Genomic DNA, 23,412 nt, shown 5'->3' on the forward strand with positions numbered 1-23,412 from the left:
CGGTACCAGGAATTGAACTCAAGACCTTGCGCTTGCCAGGCAGGCGCTGTGCTGCTGAGCTAAATCCCCAGCCCCTCTACATTCCATTTTTAGTTGGTTTTTGTATAAAGTTGAAGTATGGATTGATGCTTATTTTGGGGTGAGTATATGGACAAAATCAACTCTTCTAAGACTAAAAAGAGACTTTTTTTTACTGAATATCCTTTGTGTGTTTTTCAAAATCAACTATCTCTATGCTGCATGAGTGTCTCTGCACTATTTTATTGTGTTGATTTATCTCTTTATACCAACATTAGACTGTCTTGGTTACCACAGTTTTATATAGTTATTAAAATCAGTTATTGCAAGTGCTCCAATTTAGTTCTTTTTCAAATTTTAATGTTGCTTGCATTTCCATGTGAAATTCAGAGTTAATCAACCTCTATTAAAAGAGTGCCAGAATTCCAACTGCAGCTCCTAGAATCTATAGACCAATTTAAGAAGTAACCCTGTAACAATATTGTTATCTTCTCACCAATAAACAAGGTACTTGTAAGATTCTTCTATTCATTTCCATCAGCGCTGTTTTGTAGTTTTCATTGTAAAGGTCTTCCATATATTTTGTCAGGTTTAACCCTAGTTAGTTCATACATTGTAGACTAGTTTATTAGAATTTCAATTTTTGATTGTTATCTATATTAGAAATATTAGTGCTTTTTATATATGGATGATTTTCTACAACCCAGCTCAGCCATTAGTTCTGAAAGATTTTTGAAGGTTCCATTGGGTTTGTTACACAAACATGTTTGCTCTAAAGAAAAGAATGTTTTAGTTGTTTCTCCGTAGTCCAAGCTGGGTACCCTTGACCCCGTTTTCTTGACTTATTCAACTGCCTAGAATCCCTAATAAAGTGATGATTAGAAACAATGATAGCAGCCTTGTTCCTGGTCTTTGTGGAAAATTTTCAATCATTCACCATTAAAAGATTTTACATCCTTTTCACTAAATTGAGGAATTTTCCTGTATTCCAAGTTTTCTGAGGATGTTTATAGTTCTTACATTTTGTCAAATGCTTTTTCTGCATTGGAGATAATAACACGGGTTTTTGCTGTTAATGTTTCCTGGTTTATCAATATGGTGAATTATATTCCAGCAACATTTTGGGGCTGGGGATTTAGCTCTGGGCTGGGGATTTAGCTCAGTGGCACAGCATGAGGTCGTGAGTTCGATTCCTGGTACAGGAAAAAACAAACAAATAAAAACATTTTGAACATACAAAATGCGATTATAGTAACTATCTTAATATGTTTGTCTAATTCTAACATCTGTATTAGTTATGGGTTAGAACGTGGGTTTTTTCTCACGCTGCTCTATCTGGACAATACTGGCTGGATGCCAGACAATAAAAAATTTACATTCTTGGGTGCTGGATGAAAATATATTCCTACATTCTTGACCTTTGTTGTGGGATGCTGTTAAGTTACTCTGAAACAGTTAGATCTTTCAGATATTGCTCTAAAGATTTGACAGTGGAACAAGAGGTGCATTTAGTCTAGGGTCAGTTATTCTCAGGCCATGACTGAGGCAAGTTCCTTCTTCATACGCTACCCAAATGCCTCTAGAATCAGGCTTTCCAAGTGTCCACAGGGACAAACATTCCTAGGACTGTTTATGTTTCCAGTATCATTCCTTCTAACCCCATGGTGTGGCTCAGTTATTGACCTCTGCTAGAAATGTTTCCTCACACAGTACTCTTCTAAGAAACTAAGGGGAATCCTCTGCAGATCTGTCTTTCCTCTCTGTGCAGTTCTCTAGAAATCTATCCTGGACACTGTTGCCACTGGGTTTGCTCAATTCTGGTTGGTCTTACCCCAGGGAATTTGCTGCGCTTTGTCTTGGTTCTTCCTTGCCTACTGTGTGCTATGGAAACTTTTTTAAGGCAGTAAGTTGAGCTGATTGCAGAGGTTTCTTTAGTCTTACAGTGACACAGCCTCGTGTTCAAATCTTTGAAAAACATGTTTTCATATATTTTCCATGTTTTTTTAGTTGTTATCTGAGGGAAAGTAAATCCAGTGCCTATTATTCCATCTTGTACTAAAGTAGAAGCATAAAAGTCAGTTGTATTGCCCACTGTTTCTTCTTTATTGCCCATTCTTTCTTACTGTTGAGTTCGAAGAATTCTTTAAATATCTCAGGTACAAAAACCAGACTGAGTATGTGATTTGTACTTATTTTCTCTCAGTTTGCAAGTTATCTTTTCACTTGCTTAACAGTGGTTTTCAGAATAAAATATCATAATTTTGTCAATGTCTGATATATCCATATTTTCTCTTGTGGATTACATCTTTGTTATCAGGTTTAAGAAATCCTGGAAGATTTTCTCTAATGTCTTCTAAAATCACATGGTTTTGCATTTTACATACGACTTTTTTGAATTTTTGCAGATATAAAGCTTAGGGTAAAGGTTTATCTTTGGCATATGAATGAGCCACTATTCAACACTGTTTATTAAAAAGACTACCCCTTTTCAGTCGAATTACATTTGTACTATTATAAAAAATGTCAAATGTCCTTCTTTATGTGGATATACTTCAGGTATTTTTTCTATTTTGTCCCATTGGTCTACATGCCACTCTTTTTGGCTATACAGACACTCTAGATTACTCTAAAATTTTTTTTTGAGACAGGGTCTTGCTTTTGCAGTTCAAGTTGGCCTTGAACTCTCTTTGTAGCCCAGGCTGGCTTCAGACTCACAATGATCCTCCTGCCTCAGCCTCCTGAGTGCTGGGATAACAGGCATGGGCCACCATGCCTGGCTGGATTACTCTAAATTTATAGTAAGTCTTAATACTGAGTAGTCTTGTCCTTCTAACTTGATTCCCCTTTTAGAAAACTATTTTAGCTATTTGTTTCTTCTTTATGTCCATATAAATGTAATAATCAGCTTACGTGTATTTACAAATACATTCTCCTTTATTAATATTGCATTCAGTCTATACATTAATCTGGGAGAGAGATGTCATTTTTCCTATTATTGTTTTCCAATCCATGTACACAGTATGTTTTTCCACTTATTTCAGTCATCTAATTCATCTAATTCATTTTATGAGTACTTTGTGATTTCTGTATATGTGCCATTAAACGTTCAATATGTGTGATGTGGTGATGAGGCAGGATGATCACAAGTTTGAGCGCGGCCTAGGAAATGTAGGGACTCAGCAAGACCCTGTCTCAAAATAAAAACTGAAAAAAACCGTTGTGGATTGCAAAGACCCTGGGTTCAATCCCTGCCCTCCCTGCCCTCAAAATGTAATGTGCTTTTTTTCTTTTTGCCGTTGGTGAATGATATGCTTTCAAAGTCTTGGGTTGAATTAGTCATTTTAGTAAGAGAGAAATAGTTATTTTTGTATATTGACTATCCTCTGATCTTGATAAATTCACTCATTAGTTTTAGAAGTTTGTCGTTGCTATACAGCCCATGTGATTGTTTACATAAAAAACAGTATCTGCTAATAAGAACAGTTTTATTTCTGCCTTTTCAATTTACATGTCTTTATTTGCTTCTTGTCTGTTTTGAAGTCTTTCAGTTCAAGTTGAGGTAATGGATATCCTTGCCTTGTTTTTTGTTTGTTTTTTTGTTTTGTTTTGTTTTTCTTCCGGTACCAGGAATCGAACTCACCACCTTGTGCTTGCCAGGCAGGCACTTTGCCACTGAGCTAAATCCCCAGCCCCCCTTGCCTTGTTTTTGATCTTAGGGAGAACACACTGAATTTTTCACTGTTTGTTTTTTTTTTTTCCTTTTTGTTTTGATAATCTTTATCAGGTTGAAGAAGTTCCTTTCTTTTTCTAGTTTGCTGAGAATTTTTTTTTAAGTTCAGGAACAGATGTTGTATCTGGTCAAATGCTTTTGCTATATCAACTGATATGATCATATGAGAGTTTACTCTTCAACTAACAACATAGTAGACTGATTCTTGAACACTGTCTTCTGATGATAAACTCATTTCTCACATATTGCTGGATTTGACTTGCTAGTATTTTATTGAGAAATTTTCCCATTTATGCTCATGAGAGATATTGGTCTACTGTTATTCTTTTTTGGGGTCTATATCTAATTTTAAATCAGTATAATGCTGATTTTCTAAATAATTTGGCAAGTGTTCCTTCTTTTTCCATTTTCTGGAAGAGATTCTATAGAATTGATATCTCTTTTTAAATATTTGGTTGTTTGGTAGTGAAACACACAGGGGAAATAAATGTAACTTCCAACCTGCTAGGTGTCAGATACACACAGTATGTGCTCCCCAAAACTGAAGCATGAATTTTAAGGAACAGAGGTTAAGAGTAGGAAATATTTATTGACAGGGATGGCTCCTGAGAGACAGAAGGGACCTGAAAAATGGGTTACCATGTACTCCACTTTACAGAGAAAGATTTATAGAGCAAAGTCATGAGGTGGGTATAAAGTCATGAGGTGGGTATAAAATCACGAGCTGGGTATAATGTGGGACAAAACTATGATCAACCAATAAAATTGTAAGTTTAGCCGCATAGGTAATACTGATCCAATAGGGAAGCAGGTCATGTAACAAGTATATATGGAAAGAACAAGTACCTTTTAGGAAGAGATGTTGGTCACCCAAAATGGTCACCTTGGTCATTTTGTGTTATCTTGAGGTCTGGCCTCTAACCAGTGTGCTCTGGCCACAGTTGCAATGTGCTTTTATCCTCTGTATGACTCCCCTGAGGGCCTAGCCAAGTGACTTGGGAAAAGTTAAAACATGCCAAGTTGTGGCAAAGCACCTGTCCAAAAAGATGAGGACTGTCTCTGAACTCTTGAGGAAGCACAGTCCTCTCAGTCGAGAGACCTGGTCATGAGGATTTTTAAAGGCAAAGAGAAACTTAGAATCTATGTAAAGGAATACAAAAAAGGCATCCTTTAAATCTAACACTGAAAACCAACTGGCATTTTTTGGTGTCTGAGAAAGGAAAGTGTATAGGTTAGGTACCACTGGGTGGATTGGCACTACTGCCTCCTTTACCAATCTACAGTCCTGTGCCACGCTCTTTTCTTCATTGGGTTTTTGAATTCTTACGGCTGGAGTGTTATAGGGACTGTTACAGGGTGTAAGTATACCTTGTGCCCTTAAGTTATCGACTGTGAGCAATAGTCTCCCTTTAACTTTAGGTCTTAGAAGGTACTGTCTCAGGTGAAGAAAAATAGTAGGGTCTTTGAGATGGGTATCTGTACTGGGGCACATTGGATTGCTCCTTTTATTTTACCTTTAGTTGCCCATACTTTAGGATTTATTTTTGTCTCTACGAGGTAGGGGACAATGTATCTGACCTGGGTATATGTATGCTATACCATGATATCTCTCCCCAGGAAGGTAACTAGACTTTTAGGCATAATTAAAAAGGAATGGGTGAAGAGAAACCCACCCCAGTTATAGCCTAAGGGTTGTGAGAAATAGCAAGTTACCTCTTTTCCAGAGACTCTTCTTACTGAAGTATGATGGCCGGAAGGCCAGGTTGAAAAGAAGGAACAAGAGACATGTGCCAGTGTCCAGTAACAGGCTGCTTTCTTTTCCCTCTATAGTCATGATTACCCAGGGCTCCTCTGTGGAGATGACAGTCTAGCCAGAGGGAAAAGACAAAGAGGGCCCCAGGGCCCTTCAGTCTTGCTGGACCAGCTGGTAAGATGGGTCTGAGCCCTGGGATCTACAAGTCTCAAGGGACAATCTGACTTCTGGTGATCACCTCTGCAATCAGGGGATGACTCAGGGGGGCCTCTTGTCATGATAGACTGGCTTTCTGTAGCAGTAGCGGGCGAGTTTAGTTGTTGAGTTCTTCTTAGAATCCTGGGACTCAGTCTTAGAGTCTATTACTTTTAAGGTCACAACCAAGACAGCCACTTTTTTTTTTGGTCTCTTTGTTTTCTTCCCCTTAGTCTCTCCTTGGTCTCATTATAAAATACTGAAAATGCAATTTTCATTGAAGTATCAAGTGAGCTATCTTAAGCAAAAGCCATCTTTTGTAGTTTCTTTTTTAGTATCTGAGGCTGACTGGGTAATAAACCTGTCTTTAGGAATAATCTATCTTTCTACCAAATTAGGAAACAGGAACATATGTTTTCATCAATGCCTCTTGTAAATGATCTAAGGAGCGCAGAAGGGGTTTCATTTTTTTTCTGATGAGTAGTTGACAATTTAAAATCACTGAAAGGCTTAGTTTTCGTCCTTCTTAGACTTTTAAGAATAAGTCTGAGTGTAAACTGTGGATGACTTTAAATGTGCTGTTATTTTGATAATATTTTAGATTTCAGAGTCACATTTTATTCTGATCAGAATTTTTATCATGATGTTTTGCTTTTGTTTTTTAAAACTAGTTTGTACATAATCACAATAAAACATTGTATACATAATCACAGTATTTATTTTGTAGGACTACTGTGAATATGTGGATTTATGTTTACTGCTAAGATAACAATTATTTACAAAGTAATATTAAATCCAGTATTCGCTGCCTACTTCAAACACTTAATATTTACAGAGACCCATGTTACATTAACCACACTGAAAATATTGTTCTTTTTTTTAAAAAGCATCCTCATTGTTGAGAGTAAATATAATCTTAGGGTGTCAATACTAGTGTTCTAATAAGCATGTGATTATATTAAAGTGGTGGTAGTGGGAAGATAATCTTGATTCCATTGGCAATCTTAGGTTTTCGTAAATTTATTGGGAAAATAGTTTTTCTTGTACTGTTATTTCCTTTCCTGTATTTCTTTTTGGTAAAGCGTATCTTTCTAAAAGAAAAAGCATGAAGGAGAAATTGAGGTGTATCTATATACGTCCTCAAATGACCAGCCTTGTATTCATGAATACTGCGTAACCTGCAATGAACAGAGTGGAAGCTTTTCATTTTTCAATCTGAAGTAAAATACTTTCAAGGAAAAGAAAAAGGAATACATCTAAAGATGTCTCTTACTCTAATCTCCTGTCTGGCTGGTAGGCCAGTAGGGATCTTGTGTAGGGACTGCTTGGACTCCAGCAGGAAGTGGATGTGCCCCGGCTGCCTGTGTTTTGGGATTATAAATTTGATAATATGATATTCATCTCCAAATATAATAGTTGGTGGTCTCTCCGTGGTCCCCGGGAGAAAATGGTGAGAGGATATAGAAAACAAAGACAAGAGACGATAGCTGGGGTCAAGTGGAGTTACCTCTTGCCTGATGAGCAACAGGACTGACTTTAACAGTAGGGGGCGTTTACTTTATACACTTGCAAAGTTAGTATCATGGGGGGTAGGGGAATGTAACTGTCCAGCAGGATGCCTTTTTTAATATTGAGGTGCTTGACTGCTTGATCAATAACCAGCTCTAGTGGCTCCCAACAAATAGTAGCTTGTAATGCTGCTTGTCTCTCATTAAAAGTCAATGTCTGATTTAAGAGTAATAGTCCATCTTTTTAGCCTAGTTCATAAATCTGACTAAATGCCCTAAAGACTTTAATATACTTATCATGGTCACCTGAAAACTTTTCCAGATCTTACTTTATCTGAGGTCAGTGAGAGAAAAGGACACGTGGACACAGGTAGTTCCATATTCTCTATTTACCTCTTGTAAGGGATCCTGTCTCTGAGGAGCTGCAAAAAAATCAGATAGGGATGGATACAGCCTAGTACAGCTTCAATTACAGCTGGCTTAGAAGCCTCACCCTTGGAGTACAGAGAACAAGTCAGGGGAGCCTTGGGGTCAGTAATAGTATATAAGGCTTTCATTACGGTTGTCTTGGAAACCTCGTTCTTAGGGTCTGAAGGGCAAGGGAGGGGAACCTCAGGCTCAGTAATAGTAGATGTATCCAACTGTGTCTTAAGGGCAAGAGGTATCTGGTTTTCTTGTGGCTTATATTTATGTTCTGAGTACAAGTAACGATTATTTCTTAATGTAAAGAAAGTCTGAATATAAAGTAATTTTGAACATTTTTCCTCTCTATCTTATAGTATTTTCCTCTTCTTAGTTGTGAAATGGTATCATAATCAATACTCTCCCCTGTATTCTCTTTTGTCTCTTGGGGTAGGGAGGCCATGAGTGAGTAAAGAAAAATATTAAACAGCTCCTTCCCAATATGTGAGGCTCGGACAATTTTTAGTGTTTAAGAATATATTCTAAAAGAGTAACAAAATTTGACAATGAGTTTCCCATCTAAAACACAACAGGAAAGTAGGCATCTTTTTACATCTCTGCTTCATTTTTATATCTTTTCAAGGCATCCCCTGAGGTGACCTGCCCTAGAGAGTGAACAGAAGATAGGTCAGGTTGGACTAGCCACTCTTACCAACTTGTGCCCTTGCCTTCTCTGGAAACTCACATTTTAAACTCTAGCATGTGTTTCTAAAAGCACAAGCTATGATTGATTTTAGCTGTAACAGTCATGTTTAACAAAGAAAGCACTATTAGTAAAATTAAACCAATAATCAAGAGGCCTGAACAAGTGATTTTTAATTCTTTGACAGAGAGTAAGGGAAAAAAAAAAATCAAAAGGTCAAATTGGAAGTGGCTGGTATACTTCCTAACCTATAGAAGAGATCACCTGTAGAGATAGACAGAGGCAAGTACTGGCTCAGAAAAACCCCGTCCTAAGCGCTAGGGCAAAGAGGTCCCCAAGACATTTGTGTTGTCTACCTAATCACTTAGGCAATCTTGCTTAGCAGAAAGACAAAGCTAAGTTTTACTCAGAATATATTCTAAAATGTTTATGTCTCTATATTTGTAACACACATGAAACTCACAGGTTAAAACCTGTACCATCTTTAGCAACCACAACTTATACATTAATGAAGATATTTTCCTGTTTTTGGCACTAGCAAATGCTCGTTTTTTTATGGGCCTAACTTAAAAGTTTTTAGTTGTTGGACAGGAGGGAACATTGAGACAGTTTAGGGTTTTTCCTCTCCAATCTTTAGCAGAAACACGTCTCTAAAAAAAGAAAGTAATAAGCACAAGCACCTGAGTTCAATTCCTGGTACCAAAAAAAAAAATTAAATTAAATTAAAAGGAAAGTAAAAAGTGATAGGAAAAAGTAAGATATGAAATCAAAAAATCTTTTCTTCTCATGTTCATGGTGAGTTGCTGAGACAATTTTCCCATGAGTCATCACCTTCAGCCTGGAAGGGAGAGAATGGGGAATCTCAAGAGCTAAGATTGCCTCTTCACCACTGGAAGGTCATACCAGAAAGGAAATGAGGCAGAGGAGGCTTGACATTCACCTCTAGAGTATAGAGGGAGGGTCAGGCCAGACTGTCACAGTAAAATCTGTCTTTCAAGTCTTAAGAATGGTTTCCGGCCTATTGCCTTTTAATCTGAAATTAGACCCCCATGATTTATTCATACCCATGTATATTTCCTAAATATAAACTAGATGTATAGATAGACCCATTTTAAAACATTTTATAAATTTACATCTTGGTTAGTATCAAAGTCCATTTGGGGAGCCCTAACATTATTTTTCCCTAGCACTGTTGTCTAACAGGTCAAACAGGGCAAGCAGGGACCAACTATAAATTCAGCAACTAGTAAGTCCAAATATAGCATACATAAAACAAGAATACAAGACCTTGCCTATAAAAGGAAAATGTCTCATCAAAAAAACATAATCTTCCCATGTTTTCAACTTAAATTTATCATCATTTTAACAAAAAACAATGCATAAAAAAGAGTAGGCATAAAAATTTAAAGTATAAGCAACCGACAAACAAGAATGGCAATTTCTTTTTTTTTTTTTGTTTTTCTCCGGTACCGGGAACTGAACTCACAACCTTGCACTTGCCAGGCAGGCGCTTTGCCACTGAGCTAAATCCCCAGCCCCAAGAATGGCAATTTCTGATTATCTAAATGAGTCACAATCCAGAATCCATGAAACAAAAGCAAACTCTTATCTCTTTCTAATTATCTTGGTGGGACCTCCAAACGATATAGAGAAATAAATGTACCTCCCAAACAGCTAGATGTCAGATACACTGAGTTTGTATTCCCCAAACAGAAGAATGAATTCTAAGGAACAATGGAGGTTACGAGTAGGAAATATTTATTAGGGCTGTTTCTTTTATCCATAGGTAATTTAGAAGTGTTATGTAATTATTGGTTGCACTTTATCAGAGAACACAGTTCATATAGTGTCAATTCTGTTGAATTTGTTAGGTTTTGTTTTATAACCCAGAATACAGTAATTGTTGTGTATGTACTAGAAATAAAAGTGTATTCTGTTGGTGTTGAATGTCCTATAAATACTAGGCCAAGTTGTTTGTTCCTATTGTTCAGATTTTCGTATCCTTTCTGATTTTCTTCTGTTTTATCTATTACTGAAAAGGGAATGTTAAAGTCTACACTTATAGTCGTGGACTGTCTATCTCTGCTTAACTGTCTGTCAGTTTTGAAGCTCTGTCATCGCATTCCTATACATTTAAAACTGTTGTGTGTGTGTGTTTTTTTAACTGATCTTCTTATGAATATGTAATTATCTCTTTTTAACCCTGGTACTTTTCTCTGCTCTGAAGCCTATTTTGTTTGAAATAAAAATAGCCACTTCAGCATTCTTTTGAGACATGTTTCCATGGTCTGTTTTTTCCCATCCTCCTTCCTTTAGCCTACCTATATCATTTATTTGAAGCATCTAGTAACCAGCCTAAACTCAGTTTACTTTGTTGGGTATTTAAAGTGATTCTCATAACCTGCCTTTTAAATGATGGGTAAAACTTTTTTTAACCTTCACTTGTAAGTTTAGATTAATGTCTACAATTTTGTTTGTTCTCTGAGGTTACTTTGCCCAATTTCTAGATTTTTTAAAAAATCCTGTTTTTTTTTACTTGCCTTCTTTTTTTTATTAGTCCATCTTATCTTATGTCTTCCAATTGTTGACTGAATTTCTTGGAACAGTTCTTTTAGTAGTTACTCTAGGAATTCCAAAACACGTACTCAGCTTTCTAGTCTACTTAGAACTGGTACTCACCACTTCAGTGGGAATGTGGAAACACATGTAGGTCCCTTTACCTGCCTTATCAGAGTTATGTTATATATTATACCTACATTGAACTTACATACATTGAAAGATCACTGGATGTTACAATTTTTTAATTTCAACTGCCAGACATGTTTGAAAGAACTCAAGAGAAGAAGAGTCTACTATATCCACCCAGATATTTGCTATCCCTTCTTTTACCATTGATTTTTCAAGTTACATTCTGGTATCATTTCCCTTTTATCTGAAGATATTTAACAATGCTTTTACAACAGGTATGCTGGCTGCAAATTCTCTTCCTTTCCTTTATTTGAATATGGCATTATTTCAGTTTCATTCCTAAGGAACATTTTCCCTGAAAAGAGAATTTTGGGTGCTCGGTTCTTTTATTTTAGCACTTTGTAAATGCTATGCTGGTTCCTCCTTCACACTATGGTTTCTGGTAAGAAATCTGCAGTCCTATGAATTACTGTTCCTTCCAGGCAATAAACCGTTGTTTCTGGTTGCTTCTACAATTTTTCCTTTATCTTTAGTTTTCAGCAGAGTGATAACGTTATACAGGCATGTATTTCTTTGGTTTAATCTATTTGAGGCCTCCTTTGCTTCTTGAATCTCTATGCCTTTCGCTAGAGTTGGGAAGTGTTCAGCATTATTCTTTAAATTTTTTTAACACTATACTTTTTCCTTTTCTTCTGGAACTCTGACACAAAAGTTAGACTCTGTTATTTGTTCCCAAAGCTCTGTTCATTTTTTCTTATCTTTCTTCCCTATTTTCTAGTTGGGTACTTTCAGTTATTTTAATTTTCAGTGTTAAAATTTCCATTTGTTTTTTTCTTTAGAACTTCTAGTACTTTGTTGATACTTTCCACTTTAACATTTGTGTCAAGAATGTTTGTGACTGCTTGCTCAGGCACACTTGTAAAAGCTGCTTAAAGTTCTTCTCAGACCATCCCAACATCTATGTCATCTTATCATTGGCTTTGTCCATGTAAGTTGATACTTGCAAAGTTTTTCACTTGTCCAGTAATTTTGGATTCTATTCTGAACAGTTTGAATGAAATGATGAAATCTTGAGTGTTGTTGGTATATAACACAGTCCTATAGCAAATGTTGGTATTTTTGCTTTAGCAGCCAAGTCACTTGGTCAGGTGCAGACTGCCTTCTCTGTCTCTGGGCTGTGGTTACAAGTTGGCTCAGTTTTCAATGCTTTTGCAGGACTAATATGACCTGAAGCTGGTGTATGTCCTTTACAGGCCAGTCCAGAACCTGCATAGGACTTATTGTTACCTCAATAAACCTTCTCCAAGGCTTTTATTGGCTAATTTGGATCAATTCTATCCACTCACAGGTTGGGGGTGTACCCAGAAGTTCAGTTTGATGGGGCTGCTTCCAACAATTCCTCCCTTTTTTGTGTCCTCCCTGGTATTTCCTGGTTCCTTCAGACTTCCTGCTCTGAACCTCTGGCCAGAAACCACTCAATTCCATGACTGTGCCAAGCAGGGTCGCGCAGTGAAAGAAACAGGAAAAAAGCTACAGGCTTACAGTCTGCTCTTAGGCCTTGTGTACCATCAATAGAGAAGGCCCTCTCTCACATGGGCCTCCCTCAGGCTCTGGTTACCTCCTGCTGCCTACTGACTTATCTACAGGCTAGTGCAGAGACGGGCAGCTCTCAAGAAGGAGATCTGTAAGCTTTAGGAGTTTCCTTTCCTGACTTGTGAGCTGGAACTAGAAGATCTCTCCTGGAACTCTCCCTGTGGGCATCACAGAGCTCAAATCTGGTCCAAAGGCTTCACTAGGCTCAGGCTGGGACACACTGGAAGATGATGTGCTAAACTCACTGCTGGCTCGGTGAAACTTTGAATTCTGGTTGCTTCCCTCATCTTCCTGCTGCTAATATTTTTCTGAGTATTCAGCTGTGTGACACTTCTTCCAGGACTTATAATGCAGTTTAGTGGTGACAAAGGCTGATGTGTGAACTTACTCCATCTTATCCAAAACCCAGCTCTCTGTCTAGTGCTTGTTCCACTATATGGCCAATATTATACTAAAAAACCTGTGTGTATGTCACATGAAACCCAGAACAATGTTCCCTCCCTGTAGAAAGGACTTCTGCACTCCTGGCTGGAGAGGGGCTAAGAAACCTTGGTGTAGGCCTGTCTCCTCCAAGGGATACTGCCTGCCTCTGTGCACAGGTTTAGCAGGGTCATCCTCAAGTCCCTGGACTCTATACCCCTTCTCTCTGCCAGTGAGGCAGCTGAACTTATACTCAGCCTCTCCTGTAGAAATGGGAAATGCCCCCAGAAGCAAGGGGTACAGATTGAGATTCTATCCTCAGTCTCTGTCCTGAGGCATGATAATTCTCCACTATCTTCAGATTGCCCACACCTTTAAGCAGGTGATTCTTTTAACCCGTAGAACCTGTACTCATCCTCAGTGGGTGCTTAATCCAGGTAACACACCTGCCACCGCTTTCTTTCCTTCTTTTTCCTTTCTTATTGTTTTTTTCTCCCTCTCTCCTTTCACAGACAAAGCAACAGGCTGTGAAAGGTTTCCAGAGGTCACCTGGCCTGTAGGTGTAGGATGAGTTTAAGCCTTTGCTTTTACCTTCCTACTATGCTGCCCCTTAAACCCTATGACACACAAAAATTTATCTATTTTTAAAGGGACTCTTCTTTTTTTGTTGTTGTTTTTTTCCGGTACCGGGAATCGAACTCACGACCTTGCACTTGCCAGGCAGGTGCTGTGCTGCTGAGCTAAATCCCCAGCCCCAAAAGGGACTCTTCTTGTACTTGTTTCTTGACACACTACAATCAAGAGGTAATATATCAACACATTCTCATTTTAAAAGTGAGTCTTTCAGATAGGGTGCTGGTTCACAATTTCTCAGTGCAGCCTGGGCTCACGCCCTTGACCAGAAAGTACCTCGCCTGGGTGTGCAGCTTCGAGGGGTTTTACTACGAGCCTGACCTTAACCTTTCCCCCAGGGTACTACATCATCAAAAGTACAATGCAGGTCACTGCAAACACAAGATAGGAAATCAAAATTAATTCATAAATATTTTTTGTAAGTATATCATAATGTTAGGCCAAGTTACTTAAGTAGTAACTTTTCCTGCCAAGTGATAGGGAAAGTAAACCTTATATTGGCTCAAATGACAATTTTCAGCCTCTCAAAGAACCATAAAAATCAAGACTTAATCAACTGCCCAGGGTGAGCGTACTGTCATCTGTGTGGACACATGCAGGCGCAGGTGCTCATCAGTCATACAGGCTGCACAATGTAGATGGTTTAAAATCAGGAGGTCTCAGGACTGAAAGGGGTTTTGGCATCCCACACCCATCCAAAGCAGCCCCCACAGGACAGGTTCACCACAGGTACACTGCCAAGTAGAAAGGCCAAGGTGCAAGAGTCCCTAGGTAGGCAGAAGAACACAGACTCATCAACTCACATGCACCTCCCGTATATGGTGACTGCAGCCATTGCTGCCTTGACTTGATTGACCCACTGGAAAATAGAGACAGGGACACAGCCCCAGAGGCCGCCCTGAGTTCAAAGTGTCAGTGTGAGACAGGACTGGGGCCCCAGGGCACATCACAAAGGGATGCACAGAAGCCCGCGGAGAGAAGGGACTGGGTGGGACGTGGAGGGCTCTGGTGCTCCTACCTTGGCTGGCTTCTGGTTTCAAGGAGCTTACAGGAAGTGGGGGTGATGATTCAGGGACATCGGCTGCTGGGTGTTCAGCCACCGGGCAGATGATAAACCACCTCTTCCCTGTGTGCAGCACTGAGAAGCAGGACATAAACAGCATGCTGAGAGGGAGCGAGTGTCTCTAGACTGGGAGAGTCCTGCCACTGCACCAGGCCTGCACAGGGCCTCCTGGGAACTTGTTTGTACCTATGAGGTTTTCTTCAGAAGAGTGTGGGCAGGGAAGCCATGTTCCCACCATAACCCTAAATTGTGACCCTCTGGACACAGGTGGTCCCCATGTCCCCAGGGAGGGGCTCCCATCTGCTCTTCTCTATTGCAGCGATGAGGGGTGGACAGCTAGCCCAACAGCATCTCCCTGGCATCCCAGGACTCTCGGGAGTGCCCAGCTTGGGCATAGTTCCTGGGATGTCTGTGAAACCAGCCATTGAGGCAGGGATGCCAGTGAGGGGAAGCCCTTGTTCTCCAGGCTGTGTACAAGGGGGGCTTCTATCAAATACTGGCTGCAGAACAGAGGCAGGACATGGGGGAAATGGCTCTTCCCTGAGGTGTGGCACCTGCTGTGACAGGGGTGCCAGAAGCAGGTGGGGCAGACTCACCATTCTGCTGGTACACAGGAGCATTTGCTGGGGACTGTCTGCCCTCCTAGAGGAGAGAGAAGGATGGGAAGTCAGTGCAGACTCCACAGTCCATCCACAGCTTTGTGCCACTACCCCTTCTCCCCAGGAACCTGGGTTCTCACCTCCCCCTCCACCAGGCCACAGGTGCCCAGAGGCGGCGGACTGGCCCCCGCATCGGAGCCCCGGTCAGCGTCAGTGTCCTCGCTGAGCATGTCCTCTGCTTTGTCCATAACATCCTTCATCTGCTCGATGAACGTCTCGCGCTCAGCCGGCAGGATGAAGTCGTGTTCCACCTACAAGGGGATGTGGGCGGCTGGTGACAACCTGCCACAGGCCGCAGCTGTGCTAGGGCTCTATCAGGAATGTAGGGATCTCCATCCTGTCCTAGGCCCCAGAAGACAGTGCACAGGGGCCCCACAAGAGAACATTCCTGGGGCAGACAAGAGTGGCTGAAACAGGTGAAGGCCACCTGGAGAGGCAGCCCATACAGCACTGCCCTGTCCTGAGCCACAGCTGATCAGACCCTCCAGCCACCTGCGGGCAGGGTGTGGATGCACAGAACCGAGGGGCTGAGACCGGGGTCCGCGAGGGGAGCGCAGGGGGAGGCGACCTTGGCACACACATCGAGCAGCCTGAGAGGTAAGAAGGCAGGTTTGTGCAGGGGCAGGATGAGTCCTCAGGGATAGTAAAGCTATGTGAGGCAGCCAGTGGCGGCTTCTCCACACCCAGCCTGTGTCAGACCTTCAGGCTTGGCCCAGGCACACGGGAAGGCAGGGCTTGGTGTCCAGTGAGCAGCCTTGCTGGGCCACCCAGCATCTCCCACTTCCCATCGGCGACTCTGGGAGTTTACTGCCTAGACTCTCAGGTTGGCAGTCAGCCAGTTCAAGGTACAGGCTCTGTCCAGGAGCCCACGCCTATGCCCCCCAGAGCATCTTAAAACCAGCTTTCCTTCCACTCCTCATCCTCCACTGAACTTCCCCCCTAGCCCCAGGGCTCTTCTCAGAGCAGAGTCCAGACAGCACATCTCCAAAGTCAGTCAGGTTGGGCCAGGGTGGCCTGATGCTTGGCCACAGAGGCTGCTTGGGCACACATCCAGGTCCTGGCCTTGCTCTTGTCCCACCATGCAGCACTGCCAGTGCCTCAGCCTCTCCCTCTGCATCTCAGACCCTGACGTCCACACAGGTGGCCGTCTCTCCTTAGTGCAGCATCCACACACAGCAGCGTCCCCTCACACCAACTAAGGTCAAGGGTTCTTCAGTCCATGTGACCCACCAGCACCTCACAGGCACACTGTCCACACATAAGGTGACTATCTTCCACCCCTCGCCCAGGCCCTGGCAAATGGCAGGAGGGCAGAAGGAGGTCCATGACAGCCTGGACACTGCAGCTTCTGGACCAGGACACAGTCACTGCCCCAACTCTCACATGAGCACACAGTCCCCCAGTGCTTAGTGTGCTCTGCCATGTGCCTGGCCACTTAGGCAGATGGGATGTGGGGCATTGCAGAAAACCATACAAAGACCTCTGGGGACAGATGTCCACTTGCCTAGTGGGGTCCTCTCCGCCCCTTTGGCCCTTGCCTCAGGCACCCATCTGTCCAGACCCCTTTAGGGATGGGTCCATCTGCCCCTCGTAAGCTGGCTGCAGAGTACGTGGAGCCCCACATACTCTCAGAGAAGGAGCTGGCTAACACCGGCGTCCACAACTCACCGGGTGGGGAAGTGCAGCGTGGGAGAGCTACACTGTGTAAGGGGAGTGTGCCCGAGCCACCTGAGAGCAGCCGGGCGCAACGCTGGATGCTGTGTCTAAGAACACGTGCAGCATTCCAACACCACGCAACACTGAATCACAGCCCCTGAGTTCTTCCTGCCAAGTTTTTATTTCTTTTTAAAGAAATTAGAATTAGTTTCAAACCAACATAAAGAAAAACCTAAAAATATAGGGTGCAGGTATTACCTGGAATTAATGCCAAGTTAATCCAAACACCCATGGTTCCTCCTGTACTGCAGGGTTGGCAAGGGGGCCTGTGAAAAGTAACAAACCCAAAGCCCTGGCAAACCACCAGGGACAGCGCACTGAGAAGCCCGGGCCTCACACCAGGAGGGCTCCAGGAGAGGAGCTTGTCTGAACAGCATCCCACTCTGCCAGCCAACACCCACCCTTCCCCTCCAGCTCCCTCTGCCTCTGCTGCTGGGGCAGGAATGGGCGTGAGGAAGAGGGCACACGCAGGCAGCGCGACAAACCAAATTTGTATGTATTTTTACTGTGCCAACCTGCAAAGGCATAAAAGATGACTTCGCTTAAAAATGCCCCATTCAAACCCATCAATCGGCGCATCAAAGACAAAGGAACAAAAAGAGAGGGGAAGCAGAGTGGTGAGTGAGAGAAAGAAGAGAAGAGGCCAAAGTTTACAAAACTCACCACTAAATAATCATCGCTGTACAGGGACATGGGTATGTGTGTAAAGGTGCTAAAAACGGGCTGGGGATTTAGCTCAGCGGCAAAAGCGCCTGCCTGGCAAGCGCAAGGTCGTGAGTTCGGTTCCCGGTACCGGAGAAAAAAAAAAAAAAGGTGCTAAAAACAAGGGGATGTGGACACACAACCGTACAGTCGTGGTGCTGGGCAGAGGGCAGCAGGGGAACCTACAGGATCGGTGGGCAGGGTGGCAGGCAGAGGCCAAGGAATTACCTCACAGGCATCTGCTCTATTATAGTTCCTGACATGTGATACACACACAAGCGCACAGAAAGTAATGCAAGGTACACGCTAAAAACTCAGGGAGATGAGGGAAGAGATGCTGTAGTTTCACAGGCTCAGTGGCCACACGAGCAGCCAGCCATTTGCTGCTAGCAAAGGTCCCTGGCCCAACCCTAGCCGGGCATCTCCAACCTCTCCTCTGCAGGTCTCAACCCCAGCTCTCTCCTGCCCTCTGCCTAACCCATCTCTGGCAAGAATCCTGCTAAGTCAGTTTACCGAGAATCCCCCAGGTGCCACATCTAGTCCAGCTCCTCAGCCCTTTGACATCAGAGCCTCTGTTCTGCCCTCAGGGAGGATCCTCTTCTGTGGGCTTAACAGTGCATTCCACTCCACTACGGAGACTCCAATGTCACTTCTGGAAGACACCTGAGTAACAGCTATGTCAGGGGGTAGCTGGAGGGCAGAGCTGCCCGGAAACACCACTGCAGGTCCACGCAGGTCCACTCCCAGCAGGAGAGGGTGAGCAGCCCAGCTCACATCCTGGATAAGAGTGTGCAGGGTGTGGGGCACACGGCGCAGATCCTCCACAATCCGACCATCCTGCAGGTTCAGTACTCTGATGTTTCCTTAGTCATCTTCCACCCACACACATGCCTGGCCTGTTCCTGGGCTGTAAGCCACACTCCGCACCCTGCCCTATCCCTGCTGCCTCTGCTGTGCTGGAATTAATGCCAAGTTAATCCAAACACCCTTGCATAAAGTCTTCCCACCCCCTCCACAGTTCAGAATCATTTCTTCTTTAACACCGCAGGGACCATGCCCTGCACCATGGCTCCAGAACAGCTTATTGAAGGAATCTGTGCAGCAGACACGGAGGCATGGAATTGTCCCAGGGATAAACACCTGGGGCTTCCCTGTGAAACTCACATCAGAATTTAAGGTAGCTGGGAGCCAGGGCGGCTGGGGACACAGGCCAAGGTGCAGCTTTCTGCTGACTCCAGACCTGGGCTATTGAACACAGCAGCCACTATCCACACGGGACAGTGGTAAATCACTAAACTACCAACTTAAACTAAGTTGTATATTCTGTTCCCTAGTCATCTAGCTCTACTCACTGCATGTGGTGCCCTGTGGGGAAAAGGGCAACAGCACTAGCCAGCAACACGAGCTGCTTCTTGAGGACACAGCTTCCTGACCTCCCCTCACAGTCACCAATGTGTACAAGGAGTGTTCTCCTGTGAGGTGGTCACAGATGAGCCGGGATGTGGTGAGTCCACCCCACTGTGTCTTTGTGTGCTTTCAGCTAGACAGTTTCTGAAGCCAAAGACCCCTGCTTCTACCAAGGCCAGGTGCTGGGGACCCACCAATATTCCCAAGAAGCACAGGCATGGGACAGAGGTTAAGTTCACAAATGACAAGGTATCTGTGGCACAGTCTGCACAGGCAGGGAAGGGCATCTCTGGGCAGAGGTGTAGCAGAGCTGGGGAATGGGGTCAGAAGCACTGGGCTTGGGTTTGCACTACCACTGCGAGGCCAACAGGTTGTTATGGTGTGGATCTAAAGTATGTCCCGAAAGCCTCGTGTACTTAGAAGCGACTGGACTGTGGGATGCTATACTCATGAGCGGGCTCATCCACTGAGGATTACAGTAGCTGAACACCTTGTTAGAAGGTGTGGCCTGATTGTGTGCTTGACCTGGAAAGATGTATTCTTGTCCCTGTCTCCTCCATGCTCTCTGTGCTTCTCAGATGCCCTCATTGAGCAGCTTTGCCCCGCCATCCCTTTCTACCATCCTTGGAGACAGCCACTCCTGGGCCGAATCCTCAAAAACAGTGAGCCAAAATAAACTTCTCCTCTGAGTTGTGGGTCTTGGGCATTTTGCCCCAGTGACAGCGAACTGACTAATACAGGGGCTCTAAGCAGAACCATAGGACATTAGCAGCCGAGGATGCTGTCTAGCTTTGCTCATGTGTGTCACACACCTGCACACTCCTCTTGTTCTGAGGCACAGGGCACACCATGGTGGGGCTAATTATGAACACATCCCTCAAGTTGCCCTCAGGCAGCTGGGAGGTTTACATGAAGTCAGTGCTCCCACCGCAGACCCAAACACCCCCATCCAGGCCTTGCTCCACATGCCCACCCCAGCATGTGCCCAGGACACAAGGAGAAAGCTCCCTTACCCACCAGGCCCAGCCTCACCATGTAAGTAGCAATCTCGTCAGGCGCGTCCCCATCCAAGTCAAACTTGAAGGTCACCATCTTGTGGTTGTGTGTCTCCAGCTGGCATTCCACCATCTTGTCCCCTGTGTTGCACACCTACATGAAAGGGACGGTCAGATCAAGGAAGTCTCTGCACCCCCTGTGCCCCGACCCTAGCAGCCACTCACATTCAGGATGGTGAGCCGGGGCCGGCTAGTCCTCTCCTGCCGGGAGCGGGCACGCGTGGACCTGCGGTGGTGTCTCCGGGCGGCCCTGCCCTCCAGCCTGCCCCCTCCAAAGGTGCCTTCACAGCTATCACTTAGTTCTTTCCCAGAAGTGACATCAGAGCCGCCATAGCTAAGAAAACCAAGAATGTGAACAGCACCCATAGATGACCAGCAGGTCTACTATGGACAACCCAGCCTGAGGCATTAAAGCCTCTGGGCCCTGAAGCCATGACCTGCGAAGCCAGCCACCAGGTGGGAGGGGACCCTAGACTCCCTTTCTCCCTGTAAGACCTGTCCTGGGTGGCATGGGGGCCATGCAGGAATGCAGGCTTTCAGTTACTGGCTGTGTGGCCTCAGCCCTGTCAGCTTCCTGACCCGTGACTTAGGTCTCATGCCTCAGTTTCCCCAGCTGTGCAACAGGAACAGGAACAAAGCCATTCTGGGCTGCTGGGAGGACTGCAGCAGAGCCTGCAAAGTGTCCCAGTTCCCATGGCTACTTCCCACAATCACTTAGTGAAGACCAGGCTGCCTCCCAGACCACAGGGCAAAGCAGCCTGGAGCCCCGGCCTAGGCTGGACCTGGCTCACAGCTCCAGGCAAGAGTCTCTGCGATAGTCTCTCCCTTCCGCAGAGTCCCAGGCACACAGACCCAGAACACAGCCAGGCGGCTCCAGCAATGAGGGCTCAACCTTGGGAGAAGGTCCCTGAGGCTCTCCAGGTGAGGTCTGGAAAATGGGTGGCACTTGTTAAGAGCCCTACGGGCATCCAGGCAAACAGGCAGGATCTGAGCGAAGCAGCAGCGGGGGCTAGGCCTGGACCTGCGCCTCCCACCCACATCCCTCGAGGTCAGGCTTGGCCAGTACCTCTCACAGCTCTGCGGGAGGCCGGGAGGCTTGTCCTGCGAGGCCTGCTCCTGAAATAAAAACCAGAGTACAGAGGACGGTCACACGCTCCCACCTCCCTGCAGCACAACAGCGGTACACGGGTCTTCCCTCACCACCTCTGCAGCAGCTGCTCTCTTCTGCCTGCAGCCAGGGGGGCACCGCACACCGAGGCTTTCATTTTGTTCAAAGGCTTAGAGCCAAGCAGATTCCTAAAAGCTGAGGGTTGCTTCCTTTCCAAAACTGTTAACCCACTTTGATCATCCCTAAAAGAGGACTCATGGGTTTTATGAAAAAGGTTTTCATAGGCTTTTGCTTCCTCTCCAAGGGAAAACATCCTCTAAAGCCATTTATAAAACTCTTGCTCTCCATCTTCCTGTGGGCTTACAGTAAAAGAAAGCACCATCTACAAGACAGGGCTGGATGGCTGTCCTGGAGCACAAGCTACCTCTTTGGAGCCCCCTGACCTCTAGAGCTGAGACCCAAGGTCAGAATGCAGACCCACAGAGCCAGGGGACAAGAGCACACACCTCTTGTGCAGGTTCCACCGTCACCTGGACCGCTGGGCAGGAGCCAGGAATCAGGGGTCCAGCAGGCAGTGGTGGGTTTGCTGGCGGCAGCAGTGTGCTGGTCTGGGCGGGCACACTCTGAGGTGCTGCCACCACTGTGGAGGACAGGGAGCTGGGGAACTTAGGCAGCAGCTCAGGGGCACCAGGCGGCAGCATGTCTGGCAGAGGTGGGGAGAGGACAGCAGGCGGCAGGGGGACAGCAGGGACCGGAGCAGCAACATCCACAGTGTACGGAGGTGGGTGGCCCAGCAGGACCTGGGGCACAAGGGACAGGATGTAGGTTGGACACTATAGGCGGGGGAGACACCTGCACTGAGAGGGGCCAAGCGCAGGCACATCCATGAGTACACGAGGCTGGGAGGCAAAACAACATCCCCCACAAAACCGTGTGCTCCCTCAGGCCATGTCTGGCATACAGATGTGGCATAAGCAAATGGGGATGAGCATCCCCAATCGCTTTCCCTACAAGGGATCCGTGTAGGAATCCCCAGACGCAGACTGCACTTAAAAACTAGCTAAACCCAGGTGACAAATCAGATGGTAACACACACTTAGTATCCAACCCTGCTCCACTCACCCCAGGGGTCTTCAACATCTTGCCTTGGCCTCCTGGTCAGTTCCCAGCACTCAATGGCTGTCCCTGGTCCCCAGAGAACCTGCAAGCACTCACTGACATCTGCCACCCCACGCCCCCACATAGTGGCCTGCAGCTCAAGCTGGCACCCCACTGTGCTGGGTGCTCCAAAAGCTCCACAGGGCTGAGGGAGGATGAGCAAGGAAGAAGGGCCCATGGGTTTCACAGCACCAGGATCATCGTCCTCTGTCCCACTTGGGACAACCTCCCACAGGAGGCTGAAAATTCAGAGCGAGAGACCTGAACCTCCAAAATCAGGAACCACATCCCAGCCACAGAGCTGTTGGAGTGAAGCAAGGCTGGAGACGCCTCAGGAGGGATGCCCACGGGGAAGGTGCTCAGGTGGGAACCACGTGGGTGGGGCTTTCCATGCCGAGGACTGCAAGGTGAGGGGATTCCCAGGTGGGAGGCGCCCACATCAGCTCTTCCCCTCACTCAGATTTGAACAGAAAACCCTGACCCCAGGAGGCCTCCCATGGCAGGCATGTAGGCAGCCCACGCGCCACAGGAGTTCCTTACGGTCTGCCAGCTCAGTGTCCGCATTCAGCACCAGGACAGACCCCAGGTCCCATGACTCCCTTCCAGCTGGCAGCCCCTCACTCTGCCTCATTTCCTCTGTTAAGATGCGTTTTTGCCTTGCTCTAACAAGATGCAGGAGGGCCCAGCCCCAGATACACACGAGCTCTGGGCCATGTGAGCAGCAGCTGCCCACCTCTGACCATTGAAGGGGCAGCAGATGCTCCATGCTGGCTGCAGCCTCGCCCCTCAGCCTCCAACTCATCTCTTCAGAAGACACCACAGGGCAGAGCTGCCCCTCACCCAGCTCCAACCTGCCACTCGGTCCAGATGCCAAGCGGGAGTCCTGGCCTCATGAAGGAAG

At 45.2% G+C, this 23,412-nt stretch overlaps 1 protein-coding gene across 1 annotated transcript in view; it reads right to left on the reverse strand.

Moving 5' to 3' along the window:
• The window catches only part of Wnk2 (WNK lysine deficient protein kinase 2), a gene marked incomplete at its 5' end in the record, with an annotated part of 122,274 nt that overhangs the window by 35,047 nt on the left and 63,815 nt on the right, over positions 1-23,412 (reverse strand). The window contains 7 exon segments of the mRNA XM_013506886.1: positions 14,662-14,781; positions 15,303-15,348; positions 15,446-15,616; positions 20,223-20,339; positions 20,411-20,579; positions 21,312-21,361; positions 21,860-22,153. Of these exon segments, the coding sequence (XP_013362340.1) occupies positions 14,662-14,781; positions 15,303-15,348; positions 15,446-15,616; positions 20,223-20,339; positions 20,411-20,579; positions 21,312-21,361; positions 21,860-22,153 (967 nt within the window).

Source organism: Chinchilla lanigera, unplaced genomic scaffold (genome assembly GCF_000276665.1).
Source record: "Chinchilla lanigera isolate Chin_1 unplaced genomic scaffold, ChiLan1.0 scaffold00114, whole genome shotgun sequence".
NCBI classification, from domain to species: Eukaryota; Metazoa; Chordata; class Mammalia; order Rodentia; family Chinchillidae; genus Chinchilla; species Chinchilla lanigera.